Source organism: Hipposideros armiger, unplaced genomic scaffold (genome assembly GCF_001890085.2).
Source record: "Hipposideros armiger isolate ML-2016 unplaced genomic scaffold, ASM189008v1 scaffold_67, whole genome shotgun sequence".
NCBI classification, from domain to species: Eukaryota; Metazoa; Chordata; class Mammalia; order Chiroptera; family Hipposideridae; genus Hipposideros; species Hipposideros armiger.
Window position 1 is genome coordinate 1,458,828 of NW_017731417.1, and position 22,765 is coordinate 1,481,592.

The following is a 22,765-nucleotide window of genomic DNA, read 5'->3' on the forward strand; positions in this document are numbered from 1 at the left end:
CAAAAAACAAAAAACAACCAGAAAGGGGATGCAGTGGCCACTGGTGATCCCAGTTAGAGTAGCCCCAGGAAAGTGGTGGTGGGTTAGAAAGAAAGTGAGGTGAGGACATGGGAACCTGACTCCAGACAACTGTTTCAAGCAATTTTGCTGTGAAGGCTGCAAAGGGGATAGGTGGTGGCTGGGAGAGATGTGGGGTTAAGGGGATGATGGCAGGTACTGAAGCACATTTTTACGCTGGTGGCACCAATATTCAAGTAGTGAGGAAGAGAATGATGGTTCAGAAGAGAGGAGGACCGAAAGAGAGTGGAGGGATCGGCCTTAGGAGCAGACACATTTCATCTATAGAGGAATAAAAGCAGGCAAATGAGTACAGACACAGGTAGTCCCTCAGACTTGGGGGAGGGAAATGAGGTTGTTCTGACCAATTATTTCCTTTTTTTCAGTGATGTATGAAATGCTCAAATGTGAAACATCTCTCAAGACCTGTCTGAAGCTCCCCACCATCTGCACTTTCAATTCCCTCCTTCACAGGCCCATAGAATTGTTTCTCTCTCATCGGGAGTACATATCCCGTTTTGTATCATAACTTTTGTTCTCTGTGCCACTGGACTGGAAATTCCTTAAGGGCAGGGAGCAGCTAATTATCATCTCAGATTCCATCACAGAGCCTGGCACATGTGTTTAATAAACATGCTGAATTGAAATGGGGTCCTAACGTCCTGGGGTGAAAAAGAGAGTCTACCTTTATCATTCATACATTCCACATTTACAAATTCTCCTGCTTGCTCAAATTTACCTGCAACCCCCAAATCAATACTCACAGCACTTTCACCATCATTTGCAAACATGTGCAGACCAGCAAAAAAATTTGAATCATGCAACACGCATGTTCCCAGGTGAGGTCGAGCAGGGCAGCGCGCTGCCTTCTTGTGGCGGCTGTCACACTGTAGGCGTGTCCTCTTCGTGGTCTACTGTCATCTTTGTCACATTTTTGTGCTTCTTGTCAGTCACTTCGTTGTTTAAAATTGCACTCAACCATAGTGCTGAAGTGCTAGCTACCGTTCCTAAGTGCACGTCTGATGACTTACGGTGAAAATACGCGTGCTAGGTCAGTTCCATCAGGCATGAGCTCCAGTGCTGTTGGCGTGAGTTCGATGTCCATGAATTGAGAACATATATTAAATAAGGCATCTTTAAGTACAAATACACAAAAACAAGATTAGGTATTGATCAGCTGATGAAAACGTGGTAGTTAGAGGCTTGTAGGAACCTAACCTTGCATTTCCCCTAGAAGCAATGGTTCGGTATTCGCTAAGTCGGTAATCACCACCACGTTAAAGACCGTAACCAATGCAAATAACGAAAATCAACTGTACTTCATTTTGCCATCTTCTCAGAGGGAGAATTCTGGAAACAAATGGTTTGATGAGGCTGAGATGAGTCTCATCAAGCCTTAACCTCTCTTTTCATGCTTTATGGATTACTCACCAGCACCAGGATTTGTGCTGAAGATGTCATGGGAAGAAAGCTGCTGATTAGCTGTAGACTGTGTCCCCTGAGAGTCCTTAGCCTGTCTGGGAAGCGTCCTGGGGCACTGTACCCTATCCTCTCACTCGAAGCTAGCTGGCTGGGGAATTGGGCTGACAAGCAACGGAAGCATAAGGCTTTACCATATGTCTCAATGTGGGTTCCCCTAGAAGCTGATCCTAAGATAAGGACTCGAGCACAGTAGTTGTCTGGGAAGCGAAAAAAGCACCAGTAGGGGAGTGGAAAAGAAAGACAAGAATTGGAAGGCAGCCAAGAAAACCAATAAAAGGTACGATATCAAGCTAGCTATTACTGTTGGAGAATGGAACTTTTCCCTCTGGGGAACCTGGGACGCCACACAAAACAATTCCTGAGTTATCCCACCCAAAGCTGAGCGAACTGGGGTATTTATACACCATCTCCCATCAGTCATTGGGTGAGGGCTGCTATCGGGGTTCACCAATTCCCCTGCATTCTCTGCCTTCCATGGGAGCAGCAAAGTAGGTTCGGTCAGGAAAAAGGAAAAACAGACAAGCATTGGCAGTTGGGAGTCAGCCACTTTGCACTGAAGTTTTAAGGGCAAAGGGAAAAGGATAGGCATGTCTGCTACATCACCCAAGGCTGACGCTGAAAATCTCATGTAAACGGAGGCCAGGAATAAGGCCATTTGTATGAGAAACTACAAAACAAACATCTAATTGCTTCCTGAGTCCTGGGGTTTTCGTGTGCTTTCAGCTAATTGGCTCACTCAAAGACCAATTCCCACAAGTTTTCAGTCAAAGCAAGGTCTAATGGTGTTTCGAGAGGAACATGTAGGTACATAGGTACTTTTCCTTCTTTGGTAGAAGATGCAAAGCTCATTTCCATTTCTAATAATCAAATGAGGCTTTCTGTCTAGAACAGCATGTGAGAGCACAGCAGGGCAGATGCAGCTTTTGGGAAACAGAGAATACAAGCACTTCATAGTATGTGCTGTCCCACCATCATAGGCTAGGTGGGTCCCTGACAAACGTACAACAGAGAAACATAACACCAAGAGCCAGCTGGTGTTAGCCCTGCCCCTCCACCAAGACCGGTGCCCAGCACCCCTAATGCTGTCACAGCAACTGAGGAATGTCTACTCAATCTCATGTCTCAGGAAAAGCCCTGGGGTTGGGAGAGGGGGGCCATCTTACACTTCTTAGCGTTTAATTACAATCTACTATTGAAGATGAGGCAAGGAGGATGACATTTCCTTCATCACATCAAGCGACTGGGTTGCTGGGCTTTGAACCCAGGAAGCATACTTACTCCCTTCATTTTCATTTCTATAATTTTCCCAGTTCATGTCATGATCCTTGAGAAACAGACAGAAGAACTAGGCAGGCCAACACATGGCTCAGAGGCCACCGTGCAGGTATATAGTTATGAAACCATATCCTCCTGCTGAGGGTGATGGAGCATATCAGAGTCCTGTGAGGAGAGACTCTGACAACCACCACAATGAAGAGGGGCAGGCCTGAGGCCCAGGGCATCCACACCTAGTGGGACACACCCTTCTACCTAGAGATGGTGTTCAGCAAGATGCAGAGGCCCAATCAGAGGCCAGCAAGTGGATGAAAAAAGAACAGCCTTGGAGCCAACACAGCCCTGGGTGCAAACCACAGCACTTTCAAGTGAAATGGTCATGAGCAGTTACACGCACACTATCAGCTTTGGTTTCCTCAGCTTCAAAATGGAAGACCTAATGCTGTCTGTCTCAGATGATAGACTTTCATTGAAAAATAGAGTGAAAGAAACCATCACAAAAAGCCACCTGTTACATATATTATTCCATTCATAGGAAATGTCCAAAATAGATATGTCCATAGTAGGTTAGTGGTTGCCTAGGACTGGGAGAAAATGAGGAAAAATGGAAAATGACTGCTTAAATGGGTATGGAGTTTCTTTTTGGAATGATAACATTTTTCTAAAATTGGAGAGTGATGGGCCGGCCGAGTGGCGCGATGGTTAAGAACTCGCTTGGGATGCCAGAGGGCCCGGGTTCGGATCCCACATATGAGGGCCAGTGACACTGCNCAAACCAAGTTACTCGCAATCTAAGGTTTTACTGTATTTGGATTTTGGAGATGCATCAATTTAGAAGGTCCTCTGGGAACATTTCCAGTGACAGGCGCCACCATTATCAGAGGGTCACCCTTCTCTCTACTCCGCCCTGGAATGTTGAATTCCGGACCCCACTCTTGTTAAGCCTTCCTCTGCTGTTTGCGTAGGTCTATTCACATTAGACTTTTCTCTGTGTACAGGCAGAATTGTGTCCACAGTCACTGGATGTCACATCCTTTTCAGGCAGAAAGCAAGGAGTTAAAATAGAGGAATCCTGTCATGTAAGTGTCCCTCAGGGCAGAGAAGTTGCAGGGGAAATGACAACTTCACGGATAAAAACGAGTCGCTCAAATGACTTTCCACAGAACACTGTGGGCCCGCTTCCCAGGACATGTCATCCTTGTACAAGTCAAGGGCAATAATGTCCATTTTCAGTGCAATCTAAATGCCTCTCAAGCATGAAAGTCCACACAGAAATGATACAGCTCTTCATCCTTGTGTATACTTACACATCATTTGTGTAAGACAAAACGGAAGGAATGCACAGAGCATGGACTGCTTCTGTTCTTTCACAGAGAAGAATTACCTATAGGACATCGCCTCCCCCTTCTCCTGGGCTGCAATGCAACCATATTTCCTTTCCCCTGCATACAACCAATGTTCCCCAATATTCCATACCTCATGGGTGACACCACTCTCCTCCTCATATTTAAGGGGAAGGATTGACTCTACTATGCTGGTGGCTGGTTAATCCCCAGATCCCTGCATGGGCCCTCTCTCTATTTAGATCTTTCTTCTTCAGTCCCCCAGTGGTCCCTCCAGCCCAGACCTCTATCAGAACCTCATTATTTCTCATCCTGATGACTGCAGTTTCTTCCTAATCGTCTCTGGCTTGCAGTCACTCCTCCTTCTGATTCCTATCTGTTTATTAGTTTCATAAAGTGCAACTTGTCACACGTCATAGCCTTCAACGGCTCCTGATCGCCTCTAGAAGTAAATCCACGCTCAGCCTAGTGTCTGAGATCCCAGCTCCTTTTCCACCTTCATCGCCCCACATTCCCACAAGACACCCGGAAACTTGCTCTTCTCTCCAACACATGCCTCAGCAGTTTCCCTCTTTGGTGTCTTGTCGATGCCCATCTCTCCACTGGAACTACCTTTTACATCGTCCCATCCTTCAAAGTCCCTCCGAAATGCCATTTCTTCCAGAAAGCCTTTCTTTTTCCCCAGAGCCGGCTATGAACATTTCCTCCTGTAAGCACTAAGCATATGCTCATTGCATCTCTCCTGAGGTCCTCGCTCTACTCCGTACCTCCCCCCAGGTCCATCTCTTGGTTTCTGGTTTATCCCTCCCCAAAACACTGCACTCCCCGTCATATCCACAAGAGCAACATGTAGTGCCTGGCAGATGCTCGTTGACGTGAGCTGGCTTTGAAGAGAGCTTACCCAGCCCTGGTTCCACAATGACAGTTCACTCAACTGCCCAGCTGACAGAGCTGATGTCAGGTGGCACAATCAGAAGCTGCTCCACGCAGCTGGGATTGGGCTCATCAAGCCTGTATCTCATCTTCTTATCAGGATGCCATTCTCNAATAAATAAATAAATAAATAAATAAATAAATAAATAAATAAATAAAAATACCCATCACTGAGTTCTGGAATCTTAGTGACAATATCACTTCTGCTCTTTGGGGGTTATTTGGAGTAAAGCACAAACTTTTGAACCTCAGCACTTAACTCAGCAGGCTTCCAGCTACTTCCGTGGGCCTGCTGGGTATCCCCCCTTCCAATCTGGTCCAGTCCCAAGCACCTGGGCTGCAGCACACAGGGAAGGTACTCAAGACATTGGTGGAATTTTGTTCAGTGGCCCTAGTTTTGGGTTCTGAGGCTACTACATGTAATTGTCCATGTACTGCTCTGACCCTGGTTGGCTTCTGGGACCTCTCATGACTGACCATAAAGTCACTGCATGTTCTGAGACTTTGGATGTCATGCAGCATGGACTTTGATGCTCCGGAAACCAAAGCCTAAATCCTGGTTCTGACGCTTACTAAGTGCATGATGCTGGACAAGTCACTTACCCTCTCGGAGCCCCAATTTCACACCTGAAACAAGGATAACAATGATGTTCAATGAACACCGATCTTGCAGGATAGTTATTTTAAACACAGTGCATTTAATTCAAAACCACCAGGAGGTAGCACCTCACACGGTTAGCATGGCTACTATCAAAAAGGCTAGAGATAACAAATGCTGGCAAGGATGTGGAGAAAACGGAACCCTTGTGCACTGCTGGCGGGAGTGTAAATTGGTGCAGCCACCATGGAAAACAGCATGGAGGTCCCTCAAGAAAGTAAAAATAAGAACTGTCATATGATCCAGCAATCCCACTTCTAGATACAGTCAAAGGAAATGAACTCATTATCCTGAAGACAAACCTGCACCCAAGTTCATTGCAGCATTATTCACAATAACCAAGTTATGGAAACAAGTGAAGTGTCCTTCAACAGATGGATGAAGAAAATGTGATACACATGTGTGTGTCTGTATTATATACATAGTGGAATATTATTCAGCCTTAAAAGAGAAGGAAATCCTGCCATTTGTGACAACCTGGATGAACCTGGAGGGCATTATGCTTAGCGACATAAGTCAGATCAGGAAAGACAAATAGTGCATGGTATCACTCATATGTGGAATCTTTTTTTTAAAGAAAAAGAATTGAATTCATAGAAAGATAGTAGAATGGTGGTTGCGAGGGGCTGGGGCTGAAGGAAATAGGGAAAGCTTAGTAAAAGGGTATAAACTTTCAGCTATAAGATGAATAAGGTCTGAGGACCTAATGTACAGCATGGTGATGACAGTTGATAAGACTATGTTGCATAATTGAAATTTGCTAAGAGAGTAGAACTTAATTAAGTTTCCCACACACACACACAAAAAGTAACTGTGAGGTGGTACATGTGTTAATTAACTCAATAGTGGGAATCCTTTCACAATGTGTATGTACATCAAATCATCACACTATACAGTTTTAATACATTACAATTTATTTGCCAATTTTACACCTCAATAAAGCTAAAAATAAAAGTTCGTTTGAAATGAACAATAGTAGCACACTCGATAAATGAATGCTGCTGCTCTCATGGTAACTTCGTTTTTCACTTTATCATCATCTGGTACCACACGGACCCTAGTCTTCCAAGTCCCGCACTGCAGCCCTAAGCGCCATTCTCATTCNGACGGCGTAGGCTGCAGCCCCTGTGGCAGTGGGTTGCCATGGGCTACCGTGTGTAGCCAGCAGCCAGCGTGAGCGGCCAGCAGCCGCAGTGAGGGGCCGTCCAGAAGCCGGCGACTGATCTGCCTCTCCAGGGAAGAGCGCAATGACGGTGCCAACTTGGGCCAGAGAAGCAACATCCTCCACAACTAGATTGAAGAACAAAAATGACAGCAACTTGTCTGTTCCCCTTCCCCCAATTCCCCAGCACTGTTCCCATCCCCTCAATTCCCCAATAAAAAATCTTTAAAAAAAATAAAAAAATAAAAAAAATAAAATAAAATTGGAGAGTGATAATGGTTACACAACTTTCTGAATATAGTAAAAAACCACTGAATTACATATTTTAGATGAGTAAATCTTATGATATGTAAGTTATATCTTAATAAAGCTGTCATTTAAAACATTAAAAAACAGATCTGGAGCCCTCATTACACACAGGTTCTTTGGAAGCCGTGAGCATCTAGGATGTTTGGCTGAACGTTCGGCTAGTAACTATTGGGTTGTCGGAAAAGTCATGACGTACTTTTTCTGTTTTTCGTTGCAAAACTACGTCATGACTTTTCCGACAGCCCAACAGAACAAGCAAAATGACTCAGGCTGCTATGAAGAATAAATTCTATCTTATGATGTGTGAAGCCCTGAGTACTGTGCCTGATGCAGACCCTCAGGAAATGAGTGCTACCAGTAATATGATCATCATTTATTAGGCACCTCCTATGTGCTCAGCACTGTGCTCTGCTCTTTGTGTGTGTTGTCTCATGTGAGTCTCACAACCCCTAGGGGATGGGTACTGTGATCATTTCTTGTTCTCAGGAGGGAAGCAGGCACAGAAAGGGAAGTCAACACCTAAGATCAGTAGCTTGGGGGAGGCAGAACTGGGGACACACCTGAGCTCTTGCACATCTCATCACACACCCCTCATCTCCACAGCAGCATGACTACTGTTAGCACCATCAGCACCACCGGGCAGGGTTCCCTCAATAGCTAGGACCAGCTTAAAATAGAGCAGAAACCTCTGGTAGCTGCTGGCAGGCTGGTTCCTACAGGTCTCTCCCAGCCACTGCTGAGAACCTTAGCAGTGAAAGTGATTCCTCACCCCAGCCATGCCTCAAACTCCAGGCAATACTCTCACAGCTCCCTGGATTCACAGTGGACACTCCAGCCAATCCAACCAGCGGCTGCCTCCTTAAGCCCCCACGACCCAGGCTGGCATCCTGGAATCACTGTTGACCTCAGGCTGTCCCAGCTGCCCAGATGTAGCAAAGAGACCGCCAGGCTCATAACCAACAGGAGCCCCAATTTCCCCCTATTCAGAAGACATGTAAATTTAGACACTTTGGGGATCACGTATAGCAGGAAGTTCCCATCTGTGAGGGAGAGAGAAGTTAAGTACCTAACATTTTGGCCTCTTGCAATTCCTTGGAGATTAATTTACACGTCATCATCACGGGGGGGGGGTCACATCCTAGTGATACACACATAAGCCACGCAGTCCTAATTAACAACGGTTCTTAATAAAATTTCAATCCAAACGAGGCGGTTTTGAGGACTCTTTTGCAATCACTGACTTTTCTAACCGAATGTTGGTGCCTTTGGCAGGATCAACACTCATTTCCTACTAAATTACCGAACTATACATTTTTTCCAGAGCGATACAGCATCAGAATGGCCTTGTTTTCACCCTTATTATGACATTGTTTAAACCCCTTTACTTGTGCCTGAAAGAGATTTCTCAAGTGCAGAGGAAGCTGACCTGGGTGCCTGCAAGACAGACTGAGCTCTGGCCAGGTGGTCGGTTTCAGGGGGGCAGGGCCTCTGCGCTGTTCATCGCAGTGCCTCCAGGAACAAAAAAGACACTCATCTACTATTCACTGAGGAAGTGGATGGACATCTTCTCCAAGAAACTGAATATATTCTCACATTCATACTTGTTATAGGCTTATGGAGGATTTAGTTAAAAATCTAAGAACCAATATGCTCTAGGCTCTAGTAGAGCTATAGCTCTTTGTTAATTCTTCCCAAAGGAAAGCAGGGGAGAAAAACAGGCCCAGAACCTGCTGGCATTACCATGAGACGCAATGTTGAATGGAGGTTAGCAGGAAAGGGCTCAAAGGCGGGCTCTGTCCCCTCTGCTGTCTGGGCAAAGGCAAGTAACATGACCCCCCTAGACTTCAGTGTTATCCTCTGAGAAGCCTTGGAGGGTTTAGGTGTCTCAAAATCCTTTCCAATCCTTTCCTTTCCAAGTGAGTTTAATGTGAACTGGACATGTACACAAGGGAAAGTCTCCCCTCTGTCCCCATGCCTTCTGCCCGCTGCTTGCCCCTGTGGCACCTCCATCCCACCCAGCCCCATCACACAATCCTATCAGTAGCCAGGACCCTCAGTCTGTTCCCTACATGGCACCTCCCCAAAGCCTCTCTTCCATGCTCTTGACTGTTCCCCTCTCCACTCTTACACCAACCCATCACTACATTTCGGTCCTGAGTCCCATTCCCTCTTGATTCGGCTTGGTTATACCAATGAGTCATTGGGAGTTCATATGTCATCCAGAGGAAATATATTTGCATTTTAACTAGAGGCATTCTGGAGATGTTTTAGTCCACAACTCTGTCGGCACATTGATCATGGTGTATTCTAATACTCATTAATGCACTTGTCTTGGTGGCTAGACTATGACTTCTCTGGGTAGCAAGCCCAGGTCTCTTTCAGGAGTCTCGTGCCTCGCCCTATTTCTGTGGGCACTCACTCAATAAATGTGTATGGAATCGCCACAGGCATGAATGAAAGGTTGATGGGTAGAGGTACCAGTAGATTTTAGGCAATCTGGTAGTCATGGGAAAGAGTGATGTAGGTCAGTTACAGACAGGAGTTTACAAGGCTCCTTTAATCCCACCCACTATGGCTGGGGGCTCTGCCTGTCTTTAGAACTGAGTCTGAATGCAGAGATTATTGCCTGATGAGCAGGCATTCATGCTACTATAGAAGTTGTGTTCTCACCCTGCCCGGGAAAGGGATCAGCACGTCATAGTCTCTCATTAATTCAGGCTTCGGGGACTGATTTCTGAGCTGAGGCCACAAGGATGCAACTAGCAGGGGGTCCCTTTATAGTCAAAGCAGAAATACCCAAATGTCACAATGCCTCCTGACACTCAGGGAACAAAGTGACAGTGGGTATGGAAGGGGTGCTACAATTTTTATTAGGCTCATTATGCTGGACTGATAGCGGAATGTTTCTGAAAGGTATCTGAAGTACAATAAAATATGGGCACTCCATAGTGTCTGGTTTATTGATTTGTTGATTCCAGATATGTAAATTATCATGGAATCAAGGGCCATGTAACAAAGCCAGGGGAAAGCTCATTTTAATTAACAGAAATTGAAAACGCGGTGGCCATCGCTTTAACATGCACATCCCATTTGCAACCAGAAGTTTGGACTTGGTTGTTGTAAACCAAAGATGTCAACAAAAGCTCTTTTCCTGCCTAAATGTTTCCCAAAAATTCCTATGATTCCTACAAGAAGACACAGAGTCCCCCAGGTGAGTCTCACCCCCAGCATCATACAAGGCACATCATAGGTATCCTCCATAAACATTTGCTGAATCAATCGTTCACTCTGCAAGTGGTTTAAATAGTCTTTAAAATACAAATCTGATGGTATCGTCTCCCTATTTCAAACCATTCAGTACCTTCCCACTGTTCTCAGGAAAAAAACCAAAACTTCTTCATAATGCTGCCACCCACCTCCCCACCCTCATGCCACCATGACACCAAACTCCAGGTCTCCTGGCCAGAGACAGGTGCTCTGTTACTGCACCTTACTTGTTTTCTCTGCTCTTTTATAACACATCCAAAAACTGTCAAAATCTGAACCAGACTCTAAGTGTAGGAGGAGTGTTATTCGAAACAATGAGTGCCATGAGCCACCATCATTATTCATAGGTACAATTAAATCTAGAGTGTGTACACTCCATGACTTATGACCAGTTTTTCATAGTAAAGTTTGAAACGCTGAGGAAATTACATGTGTGTGGCTTAGCCTGGGTCAAATTAACCAGGTGTGGATCCAGGAACTGAAAATGGGGCCTCAGGAAATGAAGAGTCAGTCAGAAGTTAAATGACCCGCGTAGAAAGTTGGCCACTGTGTGGGGGGAGGGGGTGGAGACGGGCTCAGGGAGTGGGGACAGTTTCTGTATGAAGGAATAGAGGGGAAAACAACAGAGCCAGAAGTAGGTGCAATGGCATATCTACAGCCTGAGAATTTTTCAGCCCCTGGTTACTATGGTTACAGATGCCATGAGAGTTGGCTCCAGAATGTGACGAAGACCACAGGCAGCCTCATTCAACCCACTCTCCCCCTGTCCTAGGGCCTCTCGTTGCCATGCTGTGCGGGTAGGTGACATACTCAACAAAGCCCATGTATTCATCCTCCTCTACCCAGGACACAAAAGCTCCAAAACTTTCCTCAGAATATAAAATCACCTCAGAAATAAGCCATGCAGGCAACATTTGGAAGCATGGGAAACCCCTAAGGTATCAAATGCATCCTGCTTCCTGGAAATCGTTTTCTCTTCCAGAATGCGCAGAAAAAGCAGCAAGGTAGTCAAAAAATGTTTCCTGGAAATATGACAGGGAGTGCTCATGGTCCTCCACCAGTGGCTTTGCCTGTGTGTGTGCCGCACCCCCAGGGGCCATCTTGGCTACATTCTGACTGGTGCTTCAGTCACGCCATTCAGACAGAAGGTCAGCTGCAGACACACAGCAGACGCCCCATACCCTGACATTTCTGCTGCTCAGCCTAAAGAATGTCCTGCTCCTCAGGCTTTATCCAAGGAGGTTGGGTTTTTAGCCACTGAATCTGTAAAGGAAGGGGGCTGTCAAAGAATGGGGACTCCGTAAAGGAAGTGGTCTGCGAGGTGTCACACTCAACCTCTCATTTCACAGTGAGAAGAAACAGAGTATTTGGTGTGTTCATTTGTTGGCAAATGTTTAACAGACCCACACGTAGCATGGTGCCCACACAAGACAGGTTCAATAGATGCTTTCTGTGTTTGAATAATCTGCTTGGACTGGTAGGTAAGGGATATGTTAGAAGACCGTATATTCATATTCCTCATATCACTGTCTTGCTAAAATACCATTTCCAGCAGTGGGTAATGGGAGTGGCAACGGCATTCAGTGAACCACGGTTCTGTAGGCAAGTGGGAAATGCAGGGTCAAACAGAATCAGCAGGTTCCTGTGCTGCAGGATTATCAGGGGAAGTGCCGCGCTGGAGAAGAGAACTCCAGCTTAACAGACACCCAGGCTCAAGTCACAGAGCCACAAGGTAACTTTGGAAAAGCTGCTGAAGCTCTGCAGGCCTCAGCCTCTTGGTTCAGAAGGAAGGGATAATAACCTCACCTGTTTCTTTGGCTATAAAGAGGATTATAAGAGACATTGACTATAAAGCACTTAGCACAGTGCCTGATACTTTGTACGTATTCGACAAGTAAAAGGGGAAAATGTTTATGGTGAATTGAAATTGTCCTCAAATCCTGTGACATTCCTCCCTTTCAGAGGGAGCTTACTCTCATCCACTTCCCCAAGTGTGAACTAAACTTAGTGACTCTCACCTAATAAAAAGAATGTGGTGGTAAATCCATTTGCAACAATACAGATGGACCTTGAGGGCATTACGCTAAGTGAAATACGTCAGATGGAGAAGGGCAAATACTGTAGGATCTCACTTATATGTGGACTCTAACATAAGCAATCTCATAGAAACAGGATAGATTGGTGGCTACCAGAGCAGGGGGTGAGGAGTCAGCAAACTGAGTGAAGGAGGTCAAAAGCTACAAACGTGCACGTATAAGATAAATAAGTCAAGGGGGTGTAATGTACAGCATGGTGACTATAGTTGATAATACTGTGTTGTATATCTGAAAGTTGTTAAGAGAGTAGATCTTAAAAGTTCTCATCACAAGAAAAAAAAATTGTAACTATGTGAGGTGATGGATGTTAACTACACCCTGGTGATCATTTCACAGAAGCTACAAATGTCAAATCATTCATCACACACCGAAAACTAATACAATGTCTATGTCAATTGTATCTCATAAAACTGAGGAAAAAAGAACGTGATGGTAGTAACAACATGTGATTTCTGAGGTTAGGTCATAAAAGGTATTATCAGTTCTACTTTGTTCTCTCTTAAACGGCGTATTATGGGGGAAGCCAGGCACCATTTGGTAAGGACACTCAGGCAGCCCGTGGAAAGGTCCACAATGGCAGGAAATGAGGCCTTTCCCCCCAACAACCAGCTGCAACTTGCAAGTCACATGAATAAGCCATGTCAGAAGCAGACCTCCCATTCTCAGTCAAGACATCAAATGACAGCAGCCCCTGCTAACAACTGACCACAGCCACCAAGTGACTCCTACCCAGACCACCCAGCTGAGCTGTTTCGAATTCCTGATCCACAGACACTATGAGATAATGAACACTTATCATTGGTTTAGGCCACTGAATGTTGGGGTTATTTGTTACCTGGCAATACCTAACTAATAGCCAGCTGCTGTGCACGAAGACTCCAGGAAGGAATGAGCATTCGTCATCCTGCAAGGTGACTTGACCATGAAACCCCACTAGTCTGTGTCCCATGTAACACATTTTGGGAAATGCTGATCTAGAACTTCACAGTTTATAAAGGTTGTTCACATTTATCATCTTGTTTGATCATCTCAGCAACTGTAAAGTAGGTGTTACTGTGATCTTCATTTTACCGAGGAGAGCACTAAGGCTCAGCTAAGATTAAGCGACTTGCCCAGTTCACACAGATAATGAAATTGGTGGAGCAATAACTGAGAGTCAGGGACTGTGATTCCAATCCATGCTTTTTCTCTGGTTGGACCAGAACAGCCTGGGTTTTTCTAACCTGGGATAAAAATACGGGGATGCTAACAGAGTCCCAGGAAGAGGGTGTTCTGCTATAGGCCACCCTCCCAGATGATCTGGAGAGTAAACCAGATGCTTCTTAAGAGGCTGCAGCTGGAGAACTTCCCTGATTTCACAGAACAGGGGCCCCTGAAACCATGATAATAACATAATGCAGGCACCACTCATGGACCCCTTGAGACACTTCAGGATGCTCCTGAGAGCTTTGTATATATCACTTCATTTCATCCACATAATAGACTCAGCTCCACCTTACAGATGACAGACCAAGTCACAGAGAAATGAAGCTAGTTGCCCAAATCAGCTGCTAGTAAGTGATGTAGTTCAAACTGGGACCTAGGCAATCTAAGACTATCAGGGCATGAAAGGACCTTAGGAATCAATATCTCAACTCTTTCCTTTTCCATAAGAGTGGCAGAGCCAGCACTAGAACCCAGGTCCTCCCACTCTAAGCTCCTATGCTGTACAGAGCATGGCATCTTGCCTACAGGCTTGGTTAAATTAATATAACATGCATTTACTCCTATGAGGTTATTTTAAGCATGTATATGCTGGGCTAGATTTATCATAACTACTTCCCATATGGCCTCAAATTCCACTATGAAAAATGAATGCATTTGGCCCAGAGCAACATTCTCAACCAGTAAATCCCGGTGCTGACCCAGGCTGGTTTACAGTTAAAATGGGTAACAATAGATTGTCTCAAATTTGCAGAGAAAAAAACAATAAGTCAATGGATAGACTCCTTTCATCTCTAAGCTTTTCCTTCCATTGATTTTTCTTAAACGTTCGGCACCTGTTATCTTGTCTCACATAACAAAAGTGAGTGAATGTTCAGTTGTCAAATATCATACCTAATACTGAGCATCTCTATTCAGACTGTCGGGCTCATATCACATTAAATTTGGTAAGTTATGCTATTTCTCTTTATGCTGTGAAAATATTTAATGTGTTATTATTTAGGAGACTGACAAGCCTTCTTGCACATAAGAAACTCATTTTTCTGGTAGTAAAATTGTTACCAGCTGATATGTCAGAATTACAAATGTTGGCATTTTAGGCCATGCTGCACAGGTCACTGTGGCTTCCAGATTCTCCATCACTTGAGCAAATCTGCAGTGTCTCTTCAAGCATCTCTTTTCTAACTGCAGGCACTACTCCCACTCTATATTGGGTAACTGAATGAAAAAAATTAAGATTAGAAAGTCAGGTTTCATTTTCAATTCATAATACTCAGTTCTAAGAGATAGAAATTGAGATGATCAGAACTCTGAAGAAATGGGGCGTGGGGAGGAAGAAAGGAAGGAAAGAAACAAAGAAGGGAGGAAGGAAAGGGAAAAAGGGGGAGAGAGGAATTAGGAAGGTTCCCTGATCACACCGTTTATGCACGACAGTGGCTAACTCTCCAAATCCCATGTTTTCCCACCATTCCACTCTGCTTCAACATGTCTTCCATGGAAAGGGTAAGTAATGCAACCAACATGGTTGGTAGTACAGAAGCTGGAATCCCCTGAAATCCTACCTCCTGCTCCTCCATACAACCTTTTATGCCCATCCCAACCCATCTCCCTGGCTCTGGGAATGGAGAAGGCAGAGGGGTGCAATTCCCTTGTGACCACCCCCTCCCTTGCCAATGGTTCAAGCCCTGACCCCCCACCTCAACCTTAAATGGAGGGTTAGAAAGTCAGTTTTCATTTTCAATTCGTAGTACTCAGTTCCAGATATTTGTGAAGGAGAAAAAAAAATCTCAAACTTTGTTTACAAACCACACTTAAATGTTCTAGAAAGTAAATGTGAAGTTTTTGTTTCTCCATTCTGGGTAAGAGTACTGAGCCTGACACAGATAAACAGTAGAGTTTCTTCTGAGAGTACCACTAGGACCAGAGTACAAAAGTACACGGTCTCTTTGACCTCCATAAAGAAAAAAGATCTGGCTCAGGCTTCTTTTCTAGCAGCGTCCAGGGGAGCTTCGTCATCCTTTTGCCAATCTCCATGATCGCTGGGTAGAATTGAGACTGGGCCGGTGGACTTTGAACATTTTTCCTCTTTCCTCCATAAGAAACCTGGCAGGTGGGTGTAACCAACCTGGTGCTGGCACCACATTGAGGTAGATTCCAAAACCAAATCATGCAGAGCTGAGCCCCTCACCAACTCTAACTCTGTCTGGATCATCCTTTGTGTGTCCTTTTGAAACGAATCTGAAGATGGCAAAAGATGGTCACTTTTATGCACCTTGCTGCTTCAGCCAAGGGAGCTATCCAAACTGAAACCGCCTCATTGGCTATCTGTAAAACGGTTTCATTCTGTTTCATCATTAAACACTGTGTCTCTCTAATTCCCTATGGACTAAAAGTAAAAAAGAATCCACTATCTCAAAACAACATTTTTCTTGCCAACAGCCGGCCCCTAGCTCTATGCCTGTATTAGATACATTTGCACCACATTTCAGTTGTGGTTGAAGTTTTCCAATGTGGGGCAACATGTGGACTGTATTTTTTAAAAGCATCTGATTTCAGATGATGCTCATATAGAGACGTCTATGGACTGAATTAGGTCCCCTCAAAATTCATACATTGAAACCTTAACCCCCAATGTGACTGTCAAAAATAGGGCTTTTAGGTCATAATTAAGGTTAAATGAGTCCATGAAGGTGAGGCTCTGGTCAATAGGGCGGGCACCCTTCAAGAAGAGGAAGGGACACCACAGCATGTCTTTCCACCATGTGAAGGCGGCCGTCTGTAACCCAAGAAGAGAGTCCTCACCAGACATCACAGACATCAACCTTACTAGCCCTGGATCTTGAACTTCCAGTCTCCAGAACTGTGAGAAAAGAAACGTCTGTAGTTTCAGCCCCCCCCCCCAGCCGATGGTATTTTGTTGTAAAAGTCTGATCTGACTAATGCAGAGCCAAAGCACAAACGTTTTTGGAAACAGGATGGAATAACAAAGTCCACCCACCCAGGTTTAATTCTAACCAGTGATCGTTGAGCTTGGCAAAAGGACGATGACGCTCCCTTAGACACTGCTGGGAAAAAAGGCCTGAGCCAAATCTTGGCTCAGACCATCTTTGGAACATCTTTCCTCTTCACTTTCGAGGATAATTGTGGTGATGTGGGCACATTGTTAATCCCATTTGGAAAGCTGATCTCCTGCAAATTGGATATTAAATCAAAATAGATTATTTTCTTTCCAGAAGATCTAAGCTATAAAAATGAGTTTGGAAACACATTAATAAAGATAGCGGTCCAGCAACCTTGCAAGCCGAGCATGGCTCACATTCACAAAAGATAGAAATCTCTTTTTAGCCAGGAGAAAAGTGGGAGCCAAGAGTCTTCCATGGAATTCCTGGGATGAAGTGTGGCCAGTTCAAGTACAACCTGTAGAAAACAGCCATCGACTAAAGACTCACTGATCAACCAAGAGCTTTTTTCCTCTAAATCTTCCAGAGAAACCTCTGCATACACTTTTGGATAAGAAGGAATGGGAGAGTGTGGAAGGGACAAAGAAGGTGGAAGGGAAGGAAGCTTGAGAGAAATTGCCCTGGATGTAAGCATCAAGTGGCCTGAGTTGGCCCCGGTTCTGCCTGTTTGCAGCCTTAGGCCCCCCCAAGTAAGTCATTTACTCTTTCTACTCCCATCAGTAAATCTAAAACTCCAATACTAACAAAAATAGGGCTGTTTGAAGAACAGGTGATATAATTTTTCAAAAGCATTCTGTAAACTGAAAGGTGCTACCCACGTACAATATAGGGCCCTCCGAAATTCTGTGTTAAAGCATGCACTAAAAATGCAGTTAAAACAAAACAAAAACAAAAACAAAAAAGCAGCTCCAGCTCTGGAACTTCGCTTCTTTCTTAAGTGGATTTAAGTATCTAAAAAGAACTACACACCAATGGCCAATATGAACCAAATTATTAATTGGACACCACGCATATCTTTGTTAGCTCCCCCACCCACCCCGATCACTCCCCATCAGTCTTTTCACTCCTGGTGAACAGGAGAACAGAAGAGAAACGGTCTGCTGGAGGCTTTAGAGAGTGGGGAGCCCGCAAGGAAGTGGGAATATTGGTGTCTTTCCGATACCCCATTCCTTAGGGATACCCTTCCCTTTTCCTTATTAGTACTTTGCCTTTGCAGCTTAGAAGAGTCCTGGAATTTCCATCATGCATGAAGCCTTAGAGATCCTCTCCAATCCATCCCACATCCTTCCATTCATTCAGCAAAAGGTTATCGAGTGTCCACTCTGTGTCTGGCACTTTCCTGGGCACTGGGGTTATGACAGTGAACAAGACAGGGAAAGTTCCTGCTCATGGTGCTCAAATGCTAACAAGGAATGCTGCCATCAAATGTGACACATGAGTAAGTAAGATGGTTTCAGAACATGACAAGTGCCAGAAAGTGGCAGGGCTGGGGAAGGAGAGGAGAGGTCTTCAGATGGGACAGGGACACCCTTTGCTAATGAGCTGACGTTTGAGCTGAGATTCAAAGGATGGAAAGGAGTCAGCCATGCAAACATGCACTAACCTATGGAAAGTACAAATGCAAAAGCTCTGACACAGGAACAAGTGTGCCCGATTTGAGGACCAAAAGGAAGCCAAGTGGCCCAAAGTTCAGATCAAGATGAGAAGTTAGAGATAGAGTCAAAGAGGCCATGTCAATGGCCCCCTTGCACTTGGGAGGAAAGTGAAGCCCAGAGAGGCTAAGTGAGCAGCCCAAAGTCACGCAGCTAATTATTGCCACAACTCATTCTAGAAACCAATTCATTTGCTCCCAAATCCAGAGCTTTTTATGCCATATTGATCTGCTTGCCTCAAATTGTAGGAATATTGTTTGCTAATTTTATTGGTTTTTTAAAAGCCCTTGATATGCATAAAAAGCAGCAAGCCAATCCCAGTATTCAGCAGAAAATCATCAACAAGAGATCCCAGTGATTCAAAACACACATAAGTTTTACTATGGAAGACAAGACTTCATGCCAATCTCTTTTGTGTAGGTACTACACAAACAGTAACTATCTGTTAAAGGCTTAGCTTTACAAATATAGAGGAAGGCCAGAGCTCACCAGAGAATAATCATTTTATCTCTAGGTCTCATTTTTGCACCTAAACCTCTTGACAGTGTTTTGCATCATTCACACAAGTGCAATCATAACCAATCTGTTCTCAACCCACCTTCATGTTGTGCTATTAAATAGTCAGGTAATGGGGCTGTAAGCAAAACATCATAATTACAACTTCCTTCCACAACCTGTGAGGCCTTTACCTGAAGGTTCAAGTCTATCACTACCCAAATCCTACAGACTGTTTAGTGTGAACTGTCCCCCCGCCTTTCTGGTGTAATGATAGGTTCCCCTTTGTCCCCTTTGCCCTGCTAAACACACTCAGTCTGTGTAAACACTAACCTCCAAAGAACAGACCCAAAGTCTGTCGGGTGGCCAGTGACTGGCCCACCACAGGAAGAAGGAGAGATGCTATCGGGCCACAGGGCTAGTGGAGAAAGGAATTGTAGTAAAGGCTGGTTCACTGCCTCACTCCTCCCCACCCTCTTCCTCTCTACCTTCCTCTTCTTCTCTTTCTCCCCAACAAGCTTCTCCAGTCCCGGAGCTTGGGACCTCCCAAGGCAAGAGCCGGAGAGCTGAGTAACTGAAGAGTTATGCTGGAAAAGTGTTTAAGGGCCCATATTCTAGTCCAACCCTACCATCTACTATCTGTGTGGCCTTGGGCAATTTATTCAACTCCTCTGTTCCTTAATTCCCTCAACTGTAAAATTGAGATAGTATCTTCTTCCCAAGATTAAACAAAAAAGATTAAATCAACTAATCTTCTAATTAAATAGTAATAATTAATTAATAGCTTATTTATTTAATGTATGTAAAGCACTATACTGTGCCTGGCACATACTTCTATACAAGTGTGAGAAATGCCACCCTCACTCCCCACTCCTTCCGCCTTCACCCCCTGGCTAGGAAAGACTATTGTCACCCCCTCCTTCAGGGACAATTGTGCATGGAGTCAGAGCACCTTACTGGAAGGCAGCTCAGTGGTGTCCTGATGGCAATCAAGTGTCAAAAGGGGACAGTAACACTTATACCCTCAGATAAATATTATGAGAATGAGTATATGAAACAGTGTACATAAAACACCTGGCATGCAATGATTGCTCATTAAATGTTGTTATTTTTATTGGGTCTTCTCATTTTTAGCACCAATGGTTGTGACTGGAAATGCTACTTACATGCTTCTTCACTGTGTCAATGTAACATGTGAGATTCATTTGTGTCTATCACTGTGATATAAATGTACAGAATTATGATCATATAGAAATATATTATAAAATCCAAGGCAAACATCACAAAGTCAGCCCCATAGCCCCCTCATCAGAGTTCCTAGAATATCCCCACCTGACTCTTTAGATAACTGACCACTTGACACACGTCTTGATTGACACAGGGCATCTCCCACCCAGCAAGTCCTAGACAGAACTCACCAGCTTTCCCCTCAACACTGCTCCTGCTCTGGCCGCTGGCCCAGTCATTCCAGTTCCTCCATCTTGACAAGCTCTTCACTAAAAGCCTTTAGCTTTTGTGTCCTCAGAGCTCCCCACTCCATTCACTTCTCCATTCCTAGCCCAGGCCACCATGGCATCTGGTCCCTCACATCCACAAGAGCCACACAGCACTTGTTTTAAAACGTAGCTCAGATCATGTCACTCCTCAGCCTGAAACCCTTCAGTGATATAAGATAAAGATTATACTCCTCCCGCACCCCACAATTTCACCCTACCTGCAACAACATGAGGCTCTGAGGTCTGACCCTTTAAGTCCCCCAGCCACACACAACCCCTTGCTCTCTGCTCCAGCCATAGAAACTTCCTTTCAGTTCCTCTGATACACACGCTCCTTCTGCCTCAGGGCCTTCGCACTTGCTGTTCCCTCTTCTGCAACAGTTCACCTCCCCATTAGCCAGTTAATCCTTACATATCCTCCAAGTCCCACAATACAGTCTCTGACTACCTTCCCTGATGACCCACATCCACATCTTTGTCAATCTCTTCTATAAGACACTTTCTTAAAACCCTGTGTATGCATGCCTCTGTGCAATGATTGATTTACGTCTGCCTCCTTCACTATAAACTTCAAGAAGGCAGAGCTTTTGTCTGTGTTATTCTGACTGGATCTCCAGTACCTGGGACAGTGGTTGGTATGTAGTAGGTATTCAATAAATAGGTTTTGCAGAGACTTAAAAAACAGCCAAGGCACACTTCCATATTTCCAGAGATCTAGAGACAAAGGAGAAGGCATGGGTTGTATTTAAGGTGTAACAACCTCAGTGTTGAAAATAGGCAATATTGCTTCACTCTCCAATACCCAGTAAATTCATAAGAGATTTACTTAATAAATGAGTGTGTTGCCTCTTTTCCAGGGTGGAGAAAAGAAAAAAATGCACTTCAAATAACACTAAACATACAGACACACACACACACACACACACACACACACACACACACACACACACAAAAGCATGCAAGTAGCATCTCCAGTAACAACAACCACTGATGCTAAAAATCAAAAGACCCCAATCAAATAAAAAAATTTTTTTTCAAACCCAAGGCACACAGAGGCGTATTCTTGCTGGACTCAGCCTTCAGATGAGATAAGAGAAATGCTAAAGAGCATTCTTGTCAAAATGGGACCCCAGCTTTCAACTTATTCTGCTCCCATACTGATCTCAGAGGGAGCCTTAGCATCTGTATGCTAATTATAGACACGTGGCCCAAGCTAGGCACACACACATCTGTCTTAGTTGCTTCCTTTTGCGCGGAGGGAACACTGTCCAACATTCTTAAGAGCTCGTAAATGACACTAGTGCTCAGGTGGCCACACTGTGTGCCCCCTCCCCAGCCTTTGCCGGCCCCACCCTTCTCACAAACTACTCCCCCCTCCCCCGCCCCCATACTCCGTAGGAGCCAAACTAGCTGCCTGGTTTGGTAAGAAGATTGAGCAAAGACTCGGAAAGCCCTGCGGGCTCCATTATTCCGCATGCCCTCCAGGGATTGTTGCTGCAGATAAGAGCCCCGCTTGCTGCCAGGAAACCTTTCCCAGTGAGGACACTCTGGGCAGGCAGCTGCAGCCCCGGGTCCAGGGGGAGGCACCCCACCCATCTGTCAGAGAGACAAAGATCACCAGAAACAAAGGACACACACACATACACACTCGCACACTCAAAGTCAAAAGCAAATACCGACACTTGGTGCAATTCAAGCCGAACAGCCTGTTTCGTGTATCTTTACATTTTGAAAGACCCTTGAGGGACAATGATTATACGATAATGACAGGCACTCTCTGGGTTTGGAACCCACGCTGCCTCCTCCCACCCGCTCTGCAGTTCCCAGGCGCATTTTCCTGCCTCAGGACACACGGGGCCAAGAGCAAGAGTGCTTCCACTCACGGAAGCGCGCACACGCAGGAGATGGGTACAGGGCGAGGGCGGCCGAAAGTGGGAAATACCAACCTTTAGGATCCCAGTTCACCTGTTTTCTTGGAGTCTCGATTGGAAATTTCATTGCTCCGTTGCCCAGATGGGGAGGAAATGAAAAGAATCAAAATAATAATAAAGTCCTCAAGCTTTACACGCCTCGGTAGAGCAGTCCAACAAAACAATTTCCAAGGATGGGGGAGCCTTGGACTGGCTCGTGGAGGAACCCCAGAGAAAGACAAGTGGAAAATGTTGGCTTAGGACAGCACTGGAGACGGCTTGGGTGTCTGCACCGGTTGAGGGGTGGCTGGAAGCAGCCCCCTGGTTAAAAGGAAAAGTAAGATTGACGAGGGGTAGATGGAGCAGGAGGCTCGGGAAAATTAAAGAGCCAAGCTGCTTCCCAAATGCGGTGCCGGCAGGTTGGGGGCAGAGCAGGCTGAGGGCGGGTGCGAGGGAGAAGCCCACCG

The 22,765-nt window shown here is 45.1% G+C and overlaps 1 protein-coding gene across 1 annotated transcript in view; it reads right to left on the reverse strand.

Moving 5' to 3' along the window:
* Positions 1 to 22,345, reverse strand: part of KCNK10 (potassium two pore domain channel subfamily K member 10) — a 133,557-nt gene extending 111,212 nt beyond the window's left edge. The window contains exons 1-2 of the mRNA XM_019642290.1: positions 22,335 to 22,345; positions 21,009 to 21,102 (exon numbers count right to left, since the gene is read on the reverse strand). Of these exons, the coding sequence (XP_019497835.1) occupies positions 21,009 to 21,090 (82 nt within the window). The 5' untranslated portion in view covers positions 21,091 to 21,102; positions 22,335 to 22,345. The remainder of the gene's footprint in view (positions 1 to 21,008; positions 21,103 to 22,334) is intronic.
* Positions 22,346 to 22,765: the final 420 nt, after the last annotated feature.